At 37.7% G+C, this 25,256-nt stretch overlaps 1 protein-coding gene across 5 annotated transcripts in view; it reads left to right on the top strand.

Annotated features, from left to right (window-relative positions):
• The window catches only part of LOC110048580 (uncharacterized), a 121,916-nt gene that overhangs the window by 7,687 nt on the left and 88,973 nt on the right, over window positions 1-25,256 (top strand). The window contains exons 8-19 of one of the 5 annotated variants that reach the window (XM_089287234.1): window positions 2,077-2,340; window positions 2,548-2,655; window positions 4,146-4,235; window positions 5,062-5,169; window positions 10,549-10,653; window positions 11,087-11,170; window positions 11,508-11,558; window positions 13,891-13,998; window positions 16,002-16,079; window positions 16,521-16,604; window positions 17,604-17,717; window positions 18,319-25,197. In XM_089287234.1, coding sequence (XP_089143360.1) covers window positions 2,077-2,340; window positions 2,548-2,655; window positions 4,146-4,235; window positions 5,062-5,169; window positions 10,549-10,653; window positions 11,087-11,170; window positions 11,508-11,558; window positions 13,891-13,998; window positions 16,002-16,079; window positions 16,521-16,604; window positions 17,604-17,717; window positions 18,319-22,280 — 5,156 coding nt within the window. In that variant the 3' untranslated portion in view covers window positions 22,281-25,197. Of the gene's footprint in view, window positions 1-2,076; window positions 2,341-2,547; window positions 2,656-4,145; window positions 4,236-5,061; window positions 5,170-10,548; window positions 10,654-11,086; window positions 11,171-11,507; window positions 11,559-13,890; window positions 13,999-15,974; window positions 16,080-16,520; window positions 16,605-17,603; window positions 17,718-18,318; window positions 25,198-25,256 lie in introns of those variants that run through there. The other 4 variants (XM_089287237.1, XM_089287235.1, XM_089287236.1 and 1 more) reach the window with 4 other exon arrangements.

Genomic DNA, 25,256 nt, shown 5'->3' with positions numbered 1-25,256 from the left:
TTCTGGAACAACACAATTGCTACGGCAATATCACTGGCAAAGTCTCTATCCCGCATACACGTAAGTTCAACTAGGTTCAAGACTTTGTTGATCTTCACTTCTATAGTTCACTAACGTCATGTAAGGGGCACTTCACATCATAGAAGTTCTGTGCATGTACATACTTGCAGAATTTCTTGATCTTGAAATCTTTCCAAGATCTTGCCAAGATATAAAAGTCTTAGTGGCCAAAAACTTGCTGAGATTCTTGCCACAGGCATTTGGACACCAGTGTTAGGGATATAGTATGGTCCCATTCAATTTGAAAGTGCTTGTAAAATTTTGCCTTTACTCCAATTTCTTGCAAAAATTAGATGAGTGCTTGCTTGCTCATTCTCACAAAATGTTTGCAACTGCTCACATGCTCGGATTCTCTGCTGTGTAGCCGAAGCATAATTTACCCCTTGGAAACAAAAATTGATGCTGGAAACAATGTTTCTCATATGGCAAAACTGGGAAACATTGGGAAAACATGCAGGCTCTATGAAGACTGTGAATGTTTCTGGAAAAATACTTCCTTGTTTTGTTGACATTTCATTACAACTGACCGGTCAGAGTTCAGTCCCAGGTAGTAGGGTAACCTACCTGAAACATTTTGCTTGTAAATGCGGGCTATCTTTGACCCTCTTGGTAGGGTAACTCTATTGCTAGGGTTACCCTACCCTCCAGGAACCTACATGTACTTGCTTGTAAATGAGGCCTTAGAAAGCTTTAGATCTCCTTTAGCATCCACCTACTGACTCGTGTGAAGCTAAGTGATGTAACTTTGCATCGAATGGCATCAAACAAGGCATAATTGCTTGTAAGCTGCTGGAAATGCCTTGGTTGAACTGTGATAACATCTTAACTTGTTGCTTAGCTTTGCGTCTTTTGTCCTGTTTTAGAGGTGTCAGCCAGATTACTTAGCGCAAAACAACTTTTTAAGAAAAGAGAGATTCCAGCTAGCAGAAAATTTACAAAGTACTTGTCCCTAGCCATCTGTATTTTCTAAAGTGCTCAATGCGCGCATGACACAACTGATCACTGCTCGTGCTTGCAAAATAAACACACTGCTTGCATGTGTGCAAAGACCATTTGATACCTGTCGTGTTTAATTCTGACTCTATTTTTGTCATTGTAAGATGGTTAATTTGAATATTGACATAAAGCACACAGTGGTTAAAAAAAACAACAACAAAATCTTCAGGGTTCATACAAAATATGGAAATATGCTATCGAGTTTCTTTGGATCGGCATTTGGAAAAGAAGTTTGTCTTCCATGTAACAACCTGTAATGTTCATAGTTTTTCTCTATGGGTGGCAAGCATAAATTCCTGTTCTGAAAGTATGATTTTACTTCTTACTCTAAGTTTGATAAACGAAAGTATGGTTGGGAAAGAGGATTGGATGAGTGGAAAATTTAATTCTGTTTACAAAAATGTTTAATGTATCGTGAAGCTTGTTTGATGGTATTGAGCACCACTAGGTGCCCGGGGATACTCTCTTATATGGGCTATATAGGTATGTGCGGTATAGGTATAGCCGTTTTGGTCTCAGGGTATGGATTTTGATTTTAGCACTCTAGTCTTAAATAGACTTTTTTTGACTGGGCTGTTTCTTGTCCCATTTCAGACCATGTGATGATACTCTTGAGAATTCTTTCTTTCAAATTTTCAAATAATCATGCGCATATGAATAAATAATTTTTAGATGGATAAAAGAACAATTCTTTAGAGAATATCATGTGGTCTGTAATGGGAAAACAAACGGCCCAAGCTAAAAAGGTCTATTGAGTATGCTTCTTAGAAGAAGCTACTTTTTCATCATTATCAATAAGGCCACCAACAGAAACCCTTCATAACTATGTCTAGGGCAGCTGTGCTAACTGCAATGGTCATGAATAGGGTATCAAATTCCCACCCCCCCTCTGGACTAGGTTTCATGAATAAATTTCTTGTTTTCACAGAAGGGATAGATGATGTTTAAGTTTCTGTCACCTTCACATGTACCAAAATGGCATCTTTGCTTAGCTGCAAGCTTTTCCTTTTTCATTTATAGTTGTTATTAAAGAAGGCAGACCCAGTGACCGTGAACTAGATGAGCTCGCAGGAAAGATTGGTGCAAAGTGGGAGACGCTGGGAATTCACCTTGGCATTGGTCAGGATGTACTGGAAGGAATAGCAGCTAATGCAAAAGATAAACCACATCAGATGTTACTTCGCTGGATAAATACAACAACATCAGTTGCACCTTTTGGTGAACTCTACCATGCTTTATGTCATGATAGAGTTGGCTTCAATAACATTGCAAAAGAATTTTGTTGTAAGGAGAAGACATGTTTATTTAATTTTTCTTACATTACGACTTCTAGTTAGAACCAGGGCTGTCTCTGATTTTTGAAGTAGGAAGGAACAAAAATAGCTAGGGATAGTGACAGCTGTTTGTGACAGCCCTGACATCGTCTCAGATTGTATTTACTGTTTCATTTTTTTTTTGTTTTTTGTTTTTTTTTGCATTTCCCTCTGCAAGGCCCCTCTGGTTATGGCAGACCACCTTCATCAGTGGAGTACAATCATTTGCCAGTTGTCCCAGTCACTCAGTCTTCAACTCTAACATATCAGACAAGCCACCCTCAAAGTGAGTAAGAAAACAATCCAAGTGGCTTCTCTTTTTCTGTTTTCTTTTTCTTTTTCTTCCCTTTCCTTCCCTATTTTGTTCAAATCATTTCACCATGTCTGTATTCATCTTTGAAGCATTTATTTACAATACTGTATAAATAAGGGCGAAACACGTAGTTCGAATTCTCCTCAATTCCCTTGTCTGTTGATTGTCCAAAAGTTTTAATCATGGCTTGAATGATGATTTGGAAATTCATATAGTTCATCAATTTTTTGATTTTCAATATCTCCTCAGTTTTCGGCAATGGGGTACGGTTAAACCTGTATAAGAGGATACCTTTGGGCAATGAGCTATTTATAAATTAATTAACTTCTATTTAATAAAAACATTTGTGCAAAAATCTATTCAATGTAGATCATTTTTGCAGTAAGATAACATTTAGTAATTGTGTCATAAATTCAAAGATTATCTAACTTGACAAGGTGCAAGCGACTGTAAAACAGCCTTGGACAGCTCAATGTTCAAAACCTGCGGGGGTGGGTGGGGGGGGGGGGGGGACTCTATGAAAATGTCGGGGATTCTCATCTCGAGTACAAATCAAGGATTCTGGTCTCACTTAGGGTGTTGATGACAAATCGCTGCCATTCTTAAGTGTCAAAGTATCCTATAGGGTGCACTTGAAGAAATAATAATGAAAGAAAAGCTCTCATTTGTTTTCCGCTGATCTCTTGAGCACATGAGTCGGGTGTACAAGTGCATGCATAATCCTTTCTTGAACAGGGGCTAGTAATCAAACCTACATGTATTCCATTTTAAGTGGTATCTTTTAGGGTCTAATGAAGCTTGAGTAACGCCCACATTAGTCTTCTTTAGAAGTTAAATTCAAATTTTCTGACAAGCATAGCTGACCTTCTCATGTGGGAGTTCCCCCCAGGGTTCCAAATGTCTAACAGGAAGTGAAGGAGTGATGGAGTGAAATTGTCCCACCACTACAACAAAAGTTACCTGTTTTTGAGAGTGAAAACTCCGTGTTATGTTTATTATGCACACAGAGCTCTAAGGGTTTGATTATCTTTACTGCTAAATGCAGTTAAATGCAATTTAATGGAGTCAACAACTAAGAGTGCAAGTCTTGTCTTTGCAGTGAGCAGCATTAAGATTTGCACATGCGCTAGGATTCCACGTGTTCCTGGGCCTCAAGGCATTCAAGTAGTTTTGCATTGTCAGCACTTTCCTCGGGCATCCAAGTCTCAAGTGCAGGGACTCTGCTCAGAGGTTGTTTCTCCTCCCCTGTTCCTCCCTTCTCTTTCCACTATTATATCAATGATGGGTGCCCACTTTTCCCTTCCGTGTGGGGGCTCAAGGCTGGGTTGCCAGGGTTTGCCAGCCATGGAAGCAGTCTACATCTAGGAGCTGGCTGCCAATATTGGAAGCTCCTGGATGTCTCAGGCACCCAACTTCAACTTCACAGGGCAGTTGTTAATAACAAACAATATGTAACATTTCAGTTGCCAAATCCTTCTCTGGTCATGACATGCCACCTTCATCAGTGGAATACAGTCAGTTGCCTTTCACTGGAGTCACTCAAACTTATCAAGGTATGTAAAAAATCTTCTTTTTATTTCTTATGTTCATCCCCTGGGTATGTCAGTGTTTCTAATGCACTCAACCCATGTTAAATTTTTCAATTCAGCTATTATAATCACATCAACACAAGACACATTAATTTAATTTTTCTTACAGTATGACTTCTACATAGATAGAACCAGAGCTGTCACTGATTTTTGAAGTAGTAGTTTTTGAAAAACAAAAATAGCTACTGATAGCGACAGCCCTTAGTGACAGGAGGGGAACATTGGGGGTTCTGAACACCGCCATGCCGCAAACAAATTTCAGCAAATACCACAATATCGCAACAAAAAGTCAGCAAATACCACAATACTACTATACCAAGTCGAAACTCAAGGTCATACCAATACTACTCTGTATGTTAAGTTTAGAGGATGTGTAGCAATTAACAATTTGTTAATGAATATTAAGTTCGATTATTTGTGATTTAGACAACATGATCAAAATAGGTAACATTGGCTAATAATGAACTAAAATAACTTGCCCTAGTTTTCTGTTTGCAACAAAAAATTGAGGTTGTCCATTCCCACGACAGCTAAGTTCCTTTGGGAATGTCCAATCGGAAACTGGGAAACCCTTGGAAAGGTTGGAGAACTTATAGGATAATTTCTAATACTATCCAAAATGTGTAAGAACCGCATCCTACAGGTTCTGACATTACCGCATTTGAGATTAAAATTACCGAAATACCGCAGGAAAAATTGTCCAATACCGCAAACCCCAATGTTCCCCTCTGACAGCCCTGACATTGTTTCAGATTATATTAAGTGTTATTTTTGCATTTTCTTCCGGAAGGCCCCTCTGGTTATGGCAGACCACCTTCATTGGAGGAGTACAATCAGTTACCAGTTGTCCCAGTCACTCAGTCTTCATGTCTAACGTATGAGACAAGCCACCTTCAAAGTAAGTAAGAAAACATAATCTTAACGGGCCGATAATTTAAACGAAGTTTAGATAACGTTTATGAAAGTCGTGTTTAGACCATGAGTACGGATAATTTAAACATTGTTTTTCCATAACAGTGTTTAGGCAGTGTCTAAACACTGACTAAGGAACCCAGTAAGTTAGACCTGATCAAAGGTAGGTTTAAACAGATATTTTCATGGTCAGCCATTTTGAAATGGAGGGACCTCTGCACTACAGACAGTTAAGAAACTACGCCAATCAATGTAATATACATGTTCGAACAATTTGGCACCCTAGGTATAGATTCAACCCATTAGAGGAATACGACCATGAAGACTTTCGGTTGCGTTTTCACCTTAGAAAGGAGTCGGTCAGTGACCTCATAAAAATTTTGGATAAAGTTCTTCCAACATAGAACAAGGAAAGGTCTGCCGCTTTCACCAATGCAGCAAGTGCTAATTGCTTTAAGATTCTATGCGACAGGAACTTTCCAGAGGATTATTGACAGTTTTATTTGGTGTTTCTGTATTTGCTGCATGCACAGTCATTCACAAGGTTTCAAGGGCTATTGCAAAACAAAAAGGACAATTCCTGTCATTCCCAGAGAACCTGGCTGATACCATTAGAAATTTTTATGATGTTGCGCGTTTTTCACTTTTCTCATTATTTGTTTTTTCACTTTTCACTTCACTTTTCACTATTTATGATGTTGTCCACTTTTTATGACAATGTAGGTCGTGCTCCTTTTTCGACTGGAGTTTCAGCCGCCTCCAGCATCCTTGAAGCTGACTGAGGTCGCGTTTGATACGTTTAGGATTTTGGGAGTTAAATCTAGTTAAAATTTCCACCCATGCCTTTACCTTTTTTTGGGAACGTTTTCCTATTGTAGCCTTTGCTTTCCACTTCTGGAAAAGTCTTTACCCGATTGTGCAGTTGTTTTAGAAGCCATGTTGCAGAGACATGACCACTATCTGGAAATTTGCATACAAAATAACTTCGCAGACAAGGAATTTCCTCGTGAGAAATAGTTTAGCCCTTGACTTGAGAAAACACGGTTCAGTTGCGTTTCAATTATGAAAATTTTTTAAACATTGTTTAGCTATTGTTTATCGAGACAATGTCTAAACTGCGGCTCAGCCCTAAGCAATATTTAACTTATACTTCATTTAAATAATAGGCCCTAGATGTTTTGGGGGAATAAAAACTCTTTGTTATGTTTTCATTGTGTGCAGAGCTCTAAGAGTTTGGTTTTCTTTACTGCTAATGGCAAACAAATGTAAAATATCAAGACATGATTGATCATCGCAGTTATGCACACAACTTAAGCAGTTGTGAAATTAAGGTTACTTCCCACCTTCAGAGGCCAAAAAAATCGTTTTTTGTTTTATTTGACAAAATTTAAGTTCGTCATTTTATCTAGTGTTTCCAAAGGAAAAACATTAAAAATCTCAAAAAGCGACTTAGTTATTTAGAAAAAACATATTTTCAAATAAAGTTAATAAACTAGGAAGGTGTCATAATCTTGTCAACGGGTGAGAACCCTGGGGAAATTTTCACGGCAAACGCTCATCGCTCATTTGCATATTCACATCACGCACTGGACAAAAATTCCCACGTGAAAGCTCTTTACGCTAACTCCTATGAAAAAACCAAAAGCAAAAAAAAGTCCTTGGGTGAAGAAAACAAAAAAAACCGGGAGCAACTTCAGAATACCCGGCCACTCTATTTACATGTGCCGGTGTGCCTTCAAGAACAAGGTATATAACAATAGTTGCTATTCTTATTCAATGAGATGCTAATAAGTGGCCTGGTATTCTGGAGTTTAGCAAAAACACCGGCCCAAAGAAGAAAGAAAAAGCTCCATATTGTCAAGGAAAGAAAAAAAAACCTTGCCGGGAGCGACAAAGGCTCTTGGTTTGGCCAAATGCCTTCAACAATCTCGGCATCTGCTGAAGATCTGGAGCGTTCAAATATCCTTGGAACAAGTAGCTTAAAAATCAAAGTCAATGTCAGTGCAGGCTGCGAACAAGATTCTTCATTGGAATCTGGCCAAAGCGATGAAGAAAATGAAACCTACCCAAGGAAACTCATTTCAGCAATAAAGGTATTTCTTAAAGTGCATCTAACCCCCAAATTTTTTTTCGCTTAAACAAATCCACCTGTTATTTGAAGCATTTGGGCAAAAAAAAAATTTGAATTTGGTTAAATCTTCGATTTTCTATGCCCTTTCAAAGTCGCACCTGAAGTGTTACACGACCCCATTTCAGGGAGTCTGGGGCGGCGGCTGCTGATGACATCTACCCAGGAACCAAACACAATGGTGCCTCAGTCAGCTCTCTGTATTTGCTCGAGAAAATGGAAAACAAAACTAATCGTTCCAATATATTTTGGGACTAAAACGTCCAAGTTTTGTTTCAGAATCATTTCTTTTTTGTCACTGGAGTCAGAGTTAGGTTTCGATTCGGAAGACACCGAAATAAACTTTGATCGAGCATGTTCGACAACTGTGAACTCACTGCTTACAACTTTGAGAACAACTTGCAATATTTCAAGCCACAATGGGGAAGACTTCTTTGCGGATGAACTGCTTGTGTATTAGGAGTGGAAAGCTAGATACGAAGTGGAGGAGCAGGCAAATGAAAAGCAGGAAAGAAATTTCAAGGACTGCTTTGGATGGTAATTTCGTCACCTAAACACAAGACTCCCACAGTGTTTATAGCCCGTTTACATTTGTCCTTAGCGAGAATGTATTTTGTCGAGGTATGGTTCTATTAAATCCAGTTTGTATTTTACTTTCTGGAATGCTTCATGTTTATAAGAGCAACGTAAGTGTTGCAGTTTTCGAGACTTGATGAACTCCAAAACACTGGCTTCGATCGATTGAAAATCGTAGAATTGTTTGGACCTGTATTTTTGAAACTGCAGGAAGCAAGGCAGAAGGAAACATTTCATACAATTACCGATTTCACATTGTCACACGTTTTAAGTCGTAACTCCAAATAGCCAGCGTAAATTTTTCTCAAAGTTTGCAGTGAAATTCATTGGATAAACGAAAAGAATGTGTTCCCTAAGCGGTCCGCAGATAATGTTACGCGGTCATATTTCAACACTAATGTATAGGATGTTTGTCGCACTGCTGATTTCCAAACCTTCCAAAAACTCTGCGAGTGTAACAGTTTTGTTATTATGTAATTCTAAAGGATTAATCTTCGACTTTTATCTAAATCGAAAGAGAAATAAGTGCTGGTTGGTGGCGTACAGTTGCGACCTATTTACACATCAGTATATTTGGTTGTAACGCTTCTTGATTGATCACGCAACTTTGCCGGCTATCTTATAAATACTGCGGGACTGGAAGATATAGGTTGTTGGTAGTATTTCGGCAAATTGCTGGTTGGCTTTAAGAAGAAAATCTTGAAAATAGCGTTTGAAAGTCTGCGGAACAAATTCCAGTGAGAGTTCTTCAATGGTTCTCACAGACTCAGTTCGCTTGTTTCGGTTCAACAAAATCAACCATCGTTTATGTCTTTATAGTTTCATTGACCGATCATCACCAGTAAATTGTAATTTTTTAGATCTGGGATATTGCTGCAACAGCCGATAGCACTTCTGGAAGGCATTTCTGCACACTTTTCGAATGTGTATTGCACCATCCTGAAGGAAATGAGAGGACGTAAGATATTCGACCTTCCTGGGTAGACGTCACAAGAGCCGCTGGACCCATTCTCCTCAAACTTGGTTGTCAAACAAAATGGCGGCGTTTTGGGGCTATTTTCGACATGTTGTCGGGGCACAGAAAATCGAGGATTTAACTGAATCCAAAAATTTTTTCACAGAAGTAATTCAAATAACATGAAGATTCGTTTTACCGAAAAAAAAATTTGGGGGTTAGGTGCACTTTAAGCTGTCCGTTGATTTCTTAACGTCTTGTTTTTCAGCGGCACATTTTCCGCCTTAAACATTTTTGGCGCGGGTTTTGCCTTTGCCTTTACCTTTGGCGTCTTTGCCCATCATATTATGTCGCCATCCTAAATTGAACTATATAAAAAAAACATGTTGCAATGCGATGCTTTTCCCGGGAAATCTTGATCTATTGTCAGAGACAGTAGGAGGTCCTGTTGTTCCATTGGTTTGCGGTTTTATTAGGTGTGATAATCTCTGGGCATGGCGTAAGTTGTTTACGAACCTTTACAAGCTAAAATCTCACATTTGATTTTTGGCAGAGTGCATCCACTTTGAGCGAATTTATAGGGTATGCAGATTTGACGGATTTTTGTGAAATTTCGCCAGAACATTCCAGAGATAATGCCAAACCAAAGTGTGTCGGGAAATTTTTGTGATAGAGACTTAGAGACTATAATAAGTGAACATTGTAAGTACATTTTCTTACGCTATTTTATTGTTATTTGTAATCAAGCGAGTTGCGGTCAGCGGTTTCTGTTTACTTGATATGGTTCGTGTAACACACACAAGAAACACATGGTCGTTTTCTGTATGCTTTCACGGCTGCCTTGTGAAACACTTATTCTCTGAATATACATAGTTTGAATGGAACTTTGTCCACTCCGTGATATTTCTTCATTGTAACTCTGTCTTCACGACAATTTTGATATTTAACACATTTTTCCCCCATTTATGCAACACGTCTCGCATATTTTTAGCTACTCCAACTTTAGATGTGGATGTCTAGACAACCAATCAGAATATTGAAAAAGCCCGACATACTTTTGTTGATTGATGCCTTGTGAATAAGACTGTGCAGCCATTTTGCTCGCACTGCAGAATCCGATAGCCGATAAATTCAATAGAAGAAGCCTCAGTCGTTTCATGCCTTACCACCTCCTGACACTTCCTAAAAGAATGCATTGCTGAAATTGTATTTTTTTTCGTTAAGTACATTTATTAAGCTTTCTTATGATATATAGTTTGTTGGGGTTTTATTGAAACTGGCACGCGTATGATTTTTTTCCCGAAGGGCACCCGCAAAGGTGGGAAGTAACCTTAAAGCCTGAAAAAAATTCGGGCCTGAACAGGAATCCAACTAATGACCTCTGCAATACTGGTGCAGTGCTCTACCAACTGAGCTATCAAGCCATCTGAGGGCTGGTCACTTTCTGAGTTCATAATATACCTGTTGAGGCCTGAATTTTTTCAGCCCTTAATTTCTCAACTGCTTAAGTTGTGTGCGTAACTGCGATGATCAATCATGTCTTCATCCCTTTCTCCACAGTTCAAATATATGATCTTTCATATATGCGTTTGCATGTAAAATATCAGTTGCCAAATCCTTTTAAGCATTTCATATGGCACATTCTTTATGTCTAAGATAGTATTTACAACATACATATATGTTAATGTATTCTTTTTCTGGTCTAGGTTTCCCTGGGTGGCTGCATTCATCATTGCAATACAATCCATTTCCTTCTACTGTAGCCAGTCAGAATTATGAAGGATACAACAATTGCAGAGGTCACACTCATGGTGAGTAGTAAATTAATTTGATATTTTAAATTACAACTTTACAAAATAAAGATCGGAACGTAACCTTGATGTAATATACAAGACACGAAAGACCACGTTTGACCGCATGTCCAAACACCAAGAACAGATTTGAAAGTATTTTTGGTGAACTTCAAGGTGTTTGGAAATGTGGTCAAACAGTGTCCGTAGTGGTTGATAATATCTTCTAAATTGAAACTAAAACTAAGGAGAAAACGGAGAATTAAAATTATAAAAATCTGTGCTATTAATAAATAAGATCAGATATCTAAACACCATCACAGTGATGAATTCCTTTGTTGAATCTTGATGAAGTATTAATGAGTTTTAGAAGGCCCTACATGTTACACAAATGCTGCATGGTATTGTTTCAGAATTTCTTTTTAAGTTTTGTTTTTGCATTTTCTTCTGGAAGGCTTCTCTGGTCATGAAATGCCACCTTCATCAGTGGGATACAATCAGTTACCTTTCACTGGAGTCACTCAAACTTATCTGTCGAGTAAGTATAAAATCTTATTTCCCACAGTTATTACTAATTGTTTCAGCCAAACGTCTGTATATTGTTTAAAATTTTTACACACCCAGTTCCATCTGACCTTGATGGCCATACACATTACACAAAATAATGGTGTATGGTATTGTTTCAGAATTTCTTTGAAAGTTTTGTTTTTGCATTTTTTTTGGTAAGGCTTCTTTAGTCATGACATGCCACTTTATAGTACTGATGGATTAATCCTGTCTAAAGATTTGATTATTATTATTATTATTATTATTATTATTACTATTATTATTATTATTATTATTATTATTATTATTATTATTATCACCTTCATCAGTTGGATACAATCAGTTACCTTTCACTGGAGCCACTCAAACTTATCAGTCAAGTAAGTATAAAATCTTATTTTCCTACAGTTATTACTAATTTTATTGGCCAAGACTCTGTATCCTGTTTTAATTTATGCACATCCAGGGCCAAAAGTTTGTTGATCTTGACTACCCAGTACTAAATTTCACTATCCTCATGTTATGGGTCCTTCACATCATAGAAGCTCTGTACATGTAAATTTTTCCAGAATTCATTTTTAATGTTGTTTTAAATGTATTAGCATTTCATTTTTGTGGGAAAAACTCTATCATGTTTTGTGTACAGAGGCTAGGAGTCTCTTGAGCTTCCCTTCAGTAAGTTCACCATGTTTAAGTGGCCAAACTTTGTATACAGTAATCTTAATAGCAGCTACAATAGGTACTTGCAACAAATTTTGTCAAGTATTTTTAATTGCTTATGATCATGATTTGTTTGAGTAATCCCTCAGGCATAATTATCGTATTAAGTCTATTGACATTGGGGTAATGCAATTTTTCTTCAGTGGAAGGCTCGTTGAATAGAGGTTTTTATTATTGTGTATAGCTGACAATATTTCCGGGACTTTGGCCACTGACTGCCACTGACTGCTTACTTAAAGAGCAAGATTATAGAATTTGTAGGAAGGTTTCTAATATCCCGAACCACCCTCTTAGAGCTAGTTTCCCTGAGACTAAGATTACAAGGTACAACTTAAGGAATAAATCTTCCGCAATGCCCGCCATTCACTCGGACGGTTTCAAGAATACATTCTTTAATAGGATAGTTTTTAAGTACAATGTAGCTTTGTAAGTAGTGTACTTTTTGTATTCGATTTTTGTATTTGTTTCTATGTAAATATCTATCTTATTTAGAGACATATTGTAGCCCATTAACATTGTTATTTTCAAATGTAACATAAGATATGTAATTTTATCTTTTGAACTATAAAGACACTATTTATTTATTTATTTATTTATTTATTTATTTAATAAAGGTTGGCTGCTTAATAGGGGGGCCGCGTAATAGAGGTTCATCTGTATAACAATTGCCTCCATTCGGTGCAGAAATAGGCTTGGTTATTTGTCCGTGGACATAATCTTTTCCGAGAAGCAAACAGTTTTCTGCGAGCATAGCTCAAGGAAAACTGTGAGCTTTGAGGAACAGCTATTGTCCAAAGACAAAATAATATCTGAGCATATTTTCAGGCCAAATGGAGGCTATTGTGTTTATTATCTGGGTTTGAAAATTGGGGAATATCACTCGGATATTCTCCAGTTTTAGCTAGGGAATATTCAGTCATGTGACCTGTTTAGACCAATTGCACACAGGCAAAAATATTTAACTTGTGTACATTATTGTAATAATAATAGATAGATAGATAGATAGATAGATAAATAGAAAATATGCAAACTATTCATATTGTATCAGTCCATCTGCCTTATACAAATTCTTTTTCAATAATGACCACTTTTTTGTTACACAAAATGGAATTTGGTGGAGTGTTTTCCTTGCATATGCTGCATCTGTTTGTTGTTCAACCCACTTATTTGCTAGTACGCTACTAAGTACTAAGTGCAGACATGCACATCTGTTTGTTGTTCATCCCCTGGGTATATCAGTGTTTCTAATGCACTCAACCCCGTGTTAAATTTTTCAATTCAACTAATGTGATCAAATCAACACAAGACACATTACAGTATGACTTCTACATAGATAGAACCAGAGCTGTCACTGAGTTTTGAAGTAGGCAGTTTTGAAAAACAAAAATAGCTAGGGATAGTGGCAGCTCTCAGTGACAGGGGGGGGGGGGGGCTCTGGGGGTTTTGAACACAGCCATGGAGCAAAAAATTTCAGCAAATACTGCAATGTCACAAAAAAGGTCGCCAAATACTGCAATACTGAGTTGAAACTCAGTGTCATACCAAAACCACTACTCTGTATGTTAAGTTTAGAGCAAATATAGCAATTAAGAATTTGTTAATGATGTTAAGTTACCTTATTTTCGATTTAGACAACACAATCAAAGTAGGTAACATCCATTACCTGGTTATAGCTAATAATTAACAAAAAAAAAACTTGCCCGTACCTGTTTGCAACACAAAGAATTGCAGTTTTCCATTTCCACGAATTAAGTTTCATTTGGAAACTGGAAAAGTCTTGGTAACGTTGGAGAACTTGATAATTTTTAATACTGTCCAAATTGCTTAAGAACCGCATCCTGTAGGTTCTGACAATACTGCATTTCGAGATTAAAATTACCAAAATACTGTAGGAAAAATTGTCCAATATGGCAAACCCCAATGTCCCCCTCTGACAGTCCTGACATTGTTTCAGATTTTATTAAGTGTTATTTTTGTTTTTTCGTCTGGAAGGCCCCTCTGGTTATGGCAGACCACCTTCATTGGTGGAGTACAATCAGTTACCAGTTGTCCCAGTCACTCAGTCTTCATGTCTAACGTATGAGACAAGCCACCTTCAAAGTAAGTAAGAGAACATAATCTTAACGGGCCGATAATTTAAACGAAGTTTAGATAACGTTTATGAAAGTCATGTTTAGACCACGAGTACCGATTATTTAAACATTGTCTTTCCATAACAGTGTTTAGGCAGTGTCTAAACACTGACTAAGGAACAATAGTAAGTTAGACCTGATCAAAGGTAGGTTTAAACAGATATTTTCATGGCCAGCCATTTTGAAATGGAGGGACCTCTGCACTACAGACAGTTAAGAAACTATGCCAATCAATGTAATATACATGTTCGAACAATTTAGCACCCTAGGTATAGATTCAACCCATTAGAGGAATACGACCACAAAGACTTTCGATTACATTTTTGCCTTAGAGAAGAGTTGGGCAGTGACCTTGTAAAAATTTTGGATAAAGGTCTTGCAACATTGAACAAGGACAGGTCTGCCGCTTACACCAATGCAGCAAGTGCTAATTGCTTTAAGATTCTATGCGACAGGAATTTTCCAGAGGATTATCGACAATTTTATTTGGTGTTTCTGTATTTGCTGCATGCACAGTCATTCACAAGGTTTCAAGGGCTATTGCAAAACAAAAAGGACAATTGCTGTCATTCCCAGAGAACCTGGCTGATACCATTAGAAACTTTATGTTGCATATTTTTCACTTTTCTCATTTTGTTTTTTCACTTTTCACTTTTTATGATGTCCACTTTTTATGACAATGTAGGTCATGTTCCTTTTTCGACTGGAGTTTCAGCAGCCTCCAGCATCCTTGAAGCTGACTGAGGTTGCGTTTGATACCTTTAGGATTTTGGGAATTAAATTTAGTTAAAATTTCCTCCCATGCCTTTGCCTTTTTTGCAAACGTTTTCCTGTCGTAGCCTTTGCTTTCCACTTCTGGAAAGTCTTTACCCAATTCAGCCAATAAAAGTTTTTCTTGTTCGCTGAAATTTGTTGTGCAGGTTGTTTTAGAAGCCATGTTGCAGAGACATAACCACCATCTGGAAATTTGCGTACAAAATAACTTTGCAGACAAGGAATTTCCTTGTGAGAAATGGTTTCGCCCTTGAATTGAGAAAACACGGTTCAGTCATATTTCAATAATGAATTTTAAACATTGTTTAGCCATTGTTTATCAAGACAAGGTCTAAACTGCGGCTCAGCCCTAAGCAATAGTTAACTTAGACTTATTTAAATAATAAGCCCTACATGTTTTGTTAGGGTGAAAACTCTGTGTTATGTTTTCATTGTGTGCAGAGCTCTAAGAGTTTGGTTTTCTTTACTGCTAATGGCAAACAAATGTAAAATATCAAGACATGATTGATCATTGCATTTATGCACACAACTTAAGCAGTTGTGAAATTAAAGCCTGAAAAAAATTCAGGCCTGAACAGGATTTGAACCCATGACCTCTGCGATACCGGTGCAGTGCTCTACCAACTGAGCTATCAAGCCATCTGGGAGCTGGTCACTTTGTAAGTTCGTAATATACCTGTAGGTGGTGAAGAATACAAGTGAATATATGAAAGATCAGATATTTGAACTGCAGAGAAAGATATGAAGACATGATTGATCATCACAGTTATGTACACTTCTTAAGCAGTTGTGAAATTAAAGCCTGAAAAGAATTCAGGCCTGAACGGGATGCAAACCCATGACCTCTGCAATACCTGTGTAGTGCTGTACCAACTGAGCTACAAGCCATCTGGGAGCTGGTCACTTTGTGAGTTCGAAATATACCCACTCAGACCTGAATTTTTTTCAGCCTTTAATTTCACTACTGCTTAAGTTGTGTGCATAACTGCGATGATCAATCATGTCTCCATATCTTTCTCTGCAGTTCAAATATATGATCTTTCATATGTGCGCTTGTGTGTAAAATATCAGTTGCCAAATCCTTTTAAGCATTTCATATGGCACATTCATTATGTCTAAGATAATATTTGCAACATACATGTATGTTGATGTATTCTTTTTCTGGTCTGGGTTTCCCTGGGTGGCTGCCTTCATCAGTGCAATGCAGTCAGTTTCCTTCTACTGTAGCCAGTCAGAATTATGAAGGATACAACAATTACAGAGGTCACACTCATAGTGAGTAGTAAATTAATTTGATATTTTAAATTACAACTTTACAAAATAAAGATCAGAACGTAACCTTGATATAATATATCAGACACGAAAGACCATGTTTGACCACATTTCCAAACACCGAGAAGAGATTTGAAAGTGGCAGAGTATTTTTGGTAAACTTCAAGGAGTTTGGAAATGTGGTCAAACACTGTCCGGAGTGTTTGATAATATCTTCTCAATTGAAACTAAAACTAAGGAGAACACGGAGAATTAAAATTATAAAAATCTATGCTAATAATAATTAAGATCAGATATCTAAACACCATCACAGTCATGAATTCCTTTGTTGGATCTTGATGAAGTATTAATGAGTTTTAGAAGGCCCGACATGTTACACAAATGCTGCATGGCATTGTTTCAGAATTTCTTTTTAAGTTTTGTTTTTGCATTTTCTTCTGGAAGGCTTCTCTGGTCATGAAATGCCACCTTCATCACTGGGATACAATCAGTTACCTTTCACTGGAGTCACTGAAACTTATCAGTCAAGTAAGTATGAAATCTTATTTTCCCACAGTTATTACTAATTGTTTCGGCCAAAACTCTGTATATTGTTTAAATTTTTACACACCCAGTTCCAAGAGTTTGTTGATCTTCACTACCCAGTAGTAAAGGTCACTATCGTCATGTTAAGGGTCCTTCATATCATAGAAGCTCTGTGCATGTAAATTTTTCCAGAATATATTTTCTAAAAGAAAAATAAATGCTCTAACATGACATTTGTCAGTTGAGTGTTAAAGTTTGGTCTTTTTCCCTTTTTAGCAACATCTCATAAATCAAGCATTCCAACTTCCCTCTACACTTCTTTAAGATGATGAATAATAGTTTGTGCATATTTGGTTGGTCTTGGTTGTGACTTTCTTTACGGTGTTTTCAGACAGCTGAGTACTTCTGCTCATTAAATTCTCAAGCAGACTCTATTCAGGCAAAAGTGTTTATTTAGCTGACATTGTTCCTCGCATGTCTTGACTCCTTTTAAGGAGTTTAAGGTGTTAAAACACCTAAGCTAGTATATATCTGAACTGAACAACTTCAATCTACATTTGAGAATGGAGACAAGATGAAGCTGAAACGTCATGTTGTAACATTTATTTTTCTTTTAAAATGTCTTTCCATCTCTTCTTAATTTTTTAATGTTTTATAAATATTATGTATTTGCATTGCATTTTTTTGGTAAAACTCTATCACGTTTTTATCAATGTACGGAGGCCAAGAGTCTCTCGATCTTCCTTCTATAAGTTCACCATGTTTTAGTGGCCAAACTTTGTATACGGTAACCTTAATTGCCTTGTAATTGAAAGTGTTTTACTGAGAAGAAATTTGGCCATGATGTAAATAGATAGATGATGATACATGTAAATGTGCATGTTAGAAAAGAGTTATCTGCTGGCATTTATCTGTATCCCCTGGGGAACAACATTTTAGTTGAGTGATGAAAGCAGCTTAGCCTTCATTACTGTTGTTTTAATGGGATTTCTCATCTTGAAGGCCCTTCTGGTTCTGGCAGACCACCTTTAACAATGGAGTACAATCATATTTCTTATCCTGGTACTACTACTCAGGCTTATGGAGAAGCTAGTTATCATGGAATGCACCCTCTGAGTGAGTAGGAAAATGTATTATTTTTATGCATATGCAAACAATTATGATAAAATGAGAACATGAGGAACATCAAATAGATGTAACCATTTAAGGCAGATACTTATTAATAACAACAAACTTGAAGAAACTTGAAAACCTGTCTAGGAAAGTACAAAAATCAGACCAAATCAACTTGGATCGCTGATTTACATCCTGTGGAATAAGAATAGTAACAGTACTATTGCTTATCCCTTGTTTTTGAATACCACACTTTTCACGTTCATGTATTACCTGAACGATGTCCATTTCAAATATCACAAGTTGGTTTAAAAGCGTTTTAGAATAGCATAGAATAAACTTTATTTATCTACGGTAGTGATTAATGCTGTAGGCTTATGGGGCCGTGTAAGCTTTTGATTAAATTTTCTGTCCAGTATATTCCTAGACTCTGTTTTTTAATATTAAAAACTGTTAGTTTTGTTTAATGTTGTTTGTCTCTTATAATCTTTTTTTGGATGCCAAATTTCTCAGCCAGGGTTCTGAGTGTTAGGATATTTAAGAGAATGGCATAAAAGACGATTATAGTTGCTCATTGAAGGGTAAATTACTTGTTTTGTTTTAGGCAGTGGTCTCTCCATGTTTCTCAGAATTCTCAAAGCTGAGTACAATCGACGCTCTCTCTTGAAACCACTCCCTTGGGAGAACACCTTCAAGTTACCTCTTGAGGATGTTTACACAAGACTGTCAATCGTTTCAAGAAAAAAAACAGACTTTCAGCTTGAAAGGGGTGAAGTTAACATGTATGACATCTTCAAGACTCTCGACAAAGGTGAGGATGCCATGGTTCTAGTAGAAGGAAGTCCTGGAATAGGGAAGACAACATTTTGTCTCAAGATCTCTCATGACTGGACAAACGAAAAGATTTCAAATGACCTTTCCTTTCCAGTATTTGAACTTGTGTTGCTGTTGAAATGTCGAGATATCCATGGAGATATAATGGAAGCCATTAGTGAACAACTTCTCCCGGAAGACACAGATGAAAAGGTCAGGAAAGAGATCATGGATTACATCAAGGATATTCATAACCAGGAGAAGATCTTAATCATTTTGGATGGTCTTGATGAGCTTCCGAAAACGGCAGAAACTCATGTGGATAAATTACTTCACAGACGAATTTTACCATTTTGTTATGTCATGGCTACATCTCGTCAAGAAAGAGGAATTGTATTGCGACAGGAGGTGAACTTTGCCGTTCTTTTTCAAATTGAAGGATTTACAGACCAAGATGCTTTTGAGTACATCAGGAAGCATTTTAATCATTCTGGTTTGAAGAATCTATCAAAGGGAGAAAGGCTTATTGAAGCAATCCAAGAAAATAGTTTTCTTCATGCACTGCCAAACAACCCATTGAATCTACTTCTTCTCTGCGTTGTTTTTGAGGACCATCAAGGAGAACTGCCATCTTTTCGCACAGAACTTTATCAGATCATCATCCGATGCCTCTTAAGGAGGTATTGTGCAAAACATAACTTGGGAGCATCTGGTGATGACCAAGCCCTAGAGAAACAATTTGAAGATAGTTTACTAGTGTTGGGAGAGTTAGCTTGGAGATGCCTGCTAGAAGGTCGGTTTTCTTTTCGTGAAGATGAACTAGCAAAATTTGAAAGTAAAATTAAAGACCTAGCAGCCCGCAAACTTGGCCTTGTTTTCAAGGAAGCAAGTATGAAGAGGATAAATCCACAACACGAGTATCACTTTTTTCACAAGACCTTTCAAGAGTACTTGGCGGCAACATATCTCGCACACAAGCTACTGAAAGAGGGAGTGAATATTTTCTGTGAATTTGAGCTAGATTTTCGGAAGCATGTCACAGTTAAATACCGACAAGTGTTTTTCTTTGTGTCTGGTATCCTGGGTAAGGACGCTCGTGCTGTTTTCAAACAGATTGGTGAGAAACTTGCAAGTGAATACTGGGACTGGCTCAGGTGCTCTAAAGAAGAAGCTACTTTTTTTACTGAAAGTTTCAGTGAAAGTCAAAATGCTGAGCAAATGGCAATGACTCTTTGTTCCTTCATCCCATTTCCATCGACTGTAGAAGTTACAATCCGATATACAGGGTACGAAGATACAGAGCAAACTTTAAACATTTTCATGGTCGCTGAAGCCTGTAGTAATTTTCCACAATTACAGCACCCTGTTCATCTTACCATTGAAAATGTCGTTATGCTTGGAGAGGAGGATCAAGAAATGGTTGCTGAATTCTTAGATTCCTGTCCAAAACTACAAACATTCTCCTTTCATGCATCCGGCTTGTCACCGAGCCAAACACCTGTGACTACTTTGTTTGAAGGACTTTCTGGAAACTCAACTATATCTTCCTTTACTTTTAGAGCAGCATCTAGTATCTCCTCTGATTGGGCTGATATGATTGGTGACAGTTTGGCTGCTAATAAGACCTTAACAACTGTAACATTCGAATTGATAAATGAGTGTGATGAGGCATGGGCCAGTGCTCTAGAGAGAGGATTGTCTGCAGATACACCATTGACGTCTATTGTCCTCAAGATTTATAGTTCACTGAGTGCTGAAGCATTAGGGGCTTTGAAAAAAGTCTTGTCCAATAGATCTCTGACCACTCTTACCCTCATCATCTATGGTGAGATGCAGGATTCACTAGCTACTTCTCTTGGCGAAACACTTGTAGCAGAATCCATTTTAAAATCCCTCACTCTGATCATTTATGGAAAATTAAGCTATTCTGCTGCTATCTCCTTAGAAAGAGGATTTCTGGAAAACAGTGCTTTAGATTTTTTGAAAGTGAAAGTGTTTGGAGAGCTTCCTGACAACTGGGTGACTATTGCTGAGAAAGTGCTAGAGGCAAAAAAGACAAAGATGTCAGTTGCATTTCATCCAAATATCACTGGAACCATATCGAAGGCACAGGTGGCTCGTCTTTGCCCTGCTTTTGAACTACAGTCATTAACTTTAAACCTTTGGGGCGAGTTGAGTTGTACTGGGGCAGACACTCTCTGTAACCTCTTGCTAACATCATCAACTTCTTGTGTCACTTTGAACATCCATGGAAAAGTAACAAAAAGTGTCGCTGAATATCTTGTAAGTTATTTAAAGCCATGCAAGACCCTGTCCTCTCTCAATATCAACATCTGGGGAGAACTAACTAAAGGTGGAAACAGTGCTCTTCAAGAGTTAACCTTTAATGGCGAATATAGGTTTGCCTTTAAAGTCTGCAGTGTGGCCTCAGATGCCTGGAGTTGTAAAGATCTCAATGACACAAGAAATGTTTTTTCATCAGTTGAGCACAATTGCTCAAGCCTCGACATCTCTAAACAGGATTTCTCTGGTTCACACTGGGTACGCAATCTTAAAGATCGTTTGGAAGAAAACACGTCATTAACCACACTAAGTCTTATACTCGACGACCACAGTGATCTGAGTGGAGACTGGGCACGAGGTCTGGGTGATGTTTTGGCGGTAAATACTTCATTAACTACACTAAGTCTTACATTCAACCTCTGCGGTGACTTGAGTGGAGACTGGACACGTGGTCTGGATGATGGTTTGGCGAAAAGTACTTCATTAACCACACTAAGTCTTACATTCTACCAGTACGGTAGCCTGGGTGAAGACTGGGGACGTGGTCTGGGTGATGGTTTGGCGAAAAATACTTCATTAACTACACTAAGTCTTACATTCAACGACAGCCATGACCTGACTGAAGACTGGGGACGTGGTCTGGGTGATGGTTTGGCGAAAAATACTTCATTAACTACACTAAGTCTTACAGTCAACTTCTGCATTGACTTGCGTGGAGACTGGACACGTGGTCTGGGTGATGATTTGGCGAAAAATACTTCATTAACTACACTAAGTCTTACATTCAACTTCTGCATTGACTTGAGTGGAGACTGGACACGTGGTCTGGGTGATGGTTTGGCGAAAAGTACTTCATTAACCACACTAAGTCTTACATTCTACCAGTACGGTAGCCTGGGTGAAGACTGGGGACGTGGTCTGGGTGATGGTTTGGCGAAAAGTACTTCATTAACCACACTAAGTCTTACATTCTACCAGTACGGTAGCCTGGGTGAAGACTGGGGACGTGGTCTGGGTGATGGTTTGGCGAAAAATACGTCTTTAACTACATTAAGTCTTACACTCAACAACTACAGTAACCTGCGTAAAGACTGGACACGGTATGTGGGTGATTGTTTTGCGGAAAAAACGTCATTAACCACACTAAGTCTGACACTCAACAACTACAGTGACCCAAGTGGAGACTGGCCACTTGATCTGGAAGTCGATTTAGGAAGAAGCAAGTCATTAACAGTTGTCAATGTTACTGTAACCGGCACCTACATTAAAGCGAGTGAAGAATGGTTGTGTGGTCTCTGTAACAGCCTGGCAGAAAGCGACAAAATAACTGCTTTGAACTTCACTTTTAATGACCACAGTGGTACAAGTGAAGTCCTTGAACTTGATCTCAGGAAACACTTTGCAGATTGTAAGTCATCACCTTCGTTGAATCTAACAGTTAGCTTGTACGGAGAGGCTGTTGTGAGCTAAAAGCTACAATATTCTTTGAGCAAAGGTCAATTTCTAAATTGCTTCGAATAATCAGGAGGTTCAAAAAATCAGAATTCACAGTACTTCACACGAATGACACTATGCAGTGGTTTCAAACATTCTTGTCGTAATATGGTGAGGTTTCTTTGCAAAACTTGTTTAGCTAAACAGGTTGTTCTTGTTAGGCAGTGTAGAACTTGTTGCATTGTTTAACAGGTTTCACGGTATATGAAATAGTCCATTGACCGAGATGTTTTGCTTTTGCATTGTGGCACAGTTTCATAAAAAAAGTGAAACTGTTTTTGGTAGACTATGAACAAGTTCTCTTTTTCAAGTGTTACACTTGTTGTGAAAGAAAGTACGAGAAAAATGCTTGCGCGAGTTTACTCTGTAGCGCGAAAACAAGAGGGGTGCCTCGTAGTTTATCTTCTATACCGTCAAACCTGTATTAAGCAGACACCCCCAGGGAATGCTGTAATATCCGCTTACAAAAAAGTAACCGAATAAAACAGGTTTCCATGACACCTTATTTTGGGAAAACAAGTCTTCTTGCGATGAAATCGTCTGTTTGAAATTTTTTCAGTTTCTGGTCTTTTTTTATCGTAAGGACGTCATTAAGTTTTTTGATGGCAAGTCACAGGTCCTTTCCATTAGTGGTAACAATACATGAGCAGCATAAGATTTTTCCTGTATCAAGCATGTTGGTTGGTAGAATCTAAAATACGATACTAGTGTCTGTTTGAAACAGGTTTTAAAGAACAGAAATGACCTTATCTTCTGTCCCCTTTTAAAAAAGGGTGTCTGCTGTACACGGGTTTGATTTTTCATTAACTCTTGGAACCACTGCATTGTGTAATGCCTCTCACGTAGTTTTCCTTGGAAGAGAAAAAGTTCTCCTTGGGTTTTCAAGTTTTGTCACGCTGTTGTGAAATGCCGACAGAAGTCACAATCTAGCATGAAACATGCTTACCATGAAGGCTGCTGCACAGAAACGTACATGTTTCTGCAAACAAATTTTTTCATTGTTTTGCCACTATTGAAAAGGTATTTTTCATGTGTTTCCACTGTGACTAGCTTACGTGGCAGTTTCAGTTCAACTTATGAGAGTTAACAAACTGTCACCTGTTCTCAGTTCCTGGGGGTCATTAGTATAGTCCAACTGTTAGTTGTTGTTGTTTGTTTTTTGTCATTAAGCTGTTGTTTTCAGGGTCTTCACAATTGAATTGCGTGCTCGAAATTGTGTAGTTAAAAATGGACAGATTCAAAGCTATCAATGAAGTTTTCAATCAGAAATTGTGCGAATTGGTGAGTGTAAATAGTGTATATGACGGATGTTTTCAATTAGAAATTGAGCCAAATGTTTCATTCATCTCGCAGAAACTGATGCGACCGTTTCTGATAACTTTTCAGAAACAGAGTTACTTAGTTTAGACAGGTCCGTTGTCATGGTGAAGTAGTGATGAGGAGAAAACAGATGCATCCTGTTAAAATATTTTCAGTGATCATTTCAATCCAGGAACAGAATTGAGATTTGTTTCGTAAAACGTTTAGATTGTTATTGTTCAATCAAACTGGTGTGAACACTCTGATAGTCATCATCTGCAGGTTAAGTCATGCTATTAAGCAACATCACTGATGAAAATCACGGTCTCATTCTATTCTCAGAGCAAGGATTGTGATTAAAGAAATTACTTGTTTTTCAATTACTATGATGTTGTTATTAATGTTCCTGAAGGCTAGAAAATCCACTTCAAGTATAAAACAAGTCATATTTAAACAAGTGGATCTTTTTTATCCCTCAGTACTTGCACCATAAACGGACCTGTTTATTATGACGTAATGCACTTCAGTGTAAATAGTGTATATAATGAGTGAACCTTGTCAAACCCCTTGTGGTTTGGCCTTTTTATTCAACTCCATGGAACAAGAGTGAAAGTTTAGTTTTTATAATCAGATAGAAATGTGAAGTTGCAACTGCTTATTTGCAACTGTCCATGTTTGTTCTCTCAACTGTGCATCCACTCTCTGGTGTATTAAGGAGTGGGTCAGCTATTGTTTAACCATAAGCTAAAGGGTGGCCTATCTTAAAGCAGGGCTACTTGACATTGATGTTTTCATGGCAACCAACTAGGTGTCAGTCTGGCGTCATTGTAAAAGCTTTTGTTTACCAGCAAGACAAAACAGTAGTTAGTGAGTTTTCTCGAGAAACTTGTGAAGTAAGCTTAATTGAATGAAATTGGAATGCATTGGCCAATTTGTGTGATCCTGCCACTGTTAATATTATAATGTCATGCGATATCAAGAAAGTCAGCCCAGGCAAGATTGAGCACCAATTACCTTTGCAAGGTAACTTAGCTATGAAGAAAATAAATATTGTTGATACAGAGCAAAGCTGGAAGAAAATTGTTTCAACTAAACATGAGCTGATGCACTCCTTAATGGTACTGAGCTGTTTTGATATTGAGGAACAAACCCTGATGAAAAGACCCATTTTGATATATTCAAATTTAGCCTAACACAATAGAGCTCAGCACGAGGCTCTGGGAAGTAAACCCCACAAACTCTGTAGTTATTCCTCAGAGCGTTGTAGTGAGGTCTATTGTTTTAGGCTGAATTTTAATATATGGAAATAGTCTATTGTATTATCTTAATCATTGTAATACTAGCAGACACCTAGTGTGTTACATTGCTCTGTAGCAATGTTTTCTTAAATGTGATACTTCGACATTTTTCTCTCAAGAGTTTTTAATTGTTTTGTATCAGAACGAGAGACTTGAGGAACATTGACATGAAGTACCAAGTACAAAGAGACTTGAGATAGAAGTACTTGGAACTGTCCAAAGAGAAATCAGATGAAGATGTAATTTCATTATTTGTTAAATATATATTAATACAATCATTTTTCTGTTCAAATGTCCATTTCTGGTTGCTGTTGGTTTTTAAGGAAGGTTCAGTTAATCTTTCAATTCCCAAGTA

The sequence above is a fragment of the Orbicella faveolata genome, unplaced genomic scaffold (genome assembly GCF_042242905.1).
Source record: "Orbicella faveolata isolate gen_17 unplaced genomic scaffold, um_ofav_v1 contig_14, whole genome shotgun sequence".
NCBI lineage: Eukaryota > Metazoa > Cnidaria > Anthozoa > Scleractinia > Merulinidae > Orbicella > Orbicella faveolata.
The sequence above is the reverse complement of the archived record's forward strand: the minus strand, read 5'-3'. Positions and strand labels throughout refer to the sequence as shown.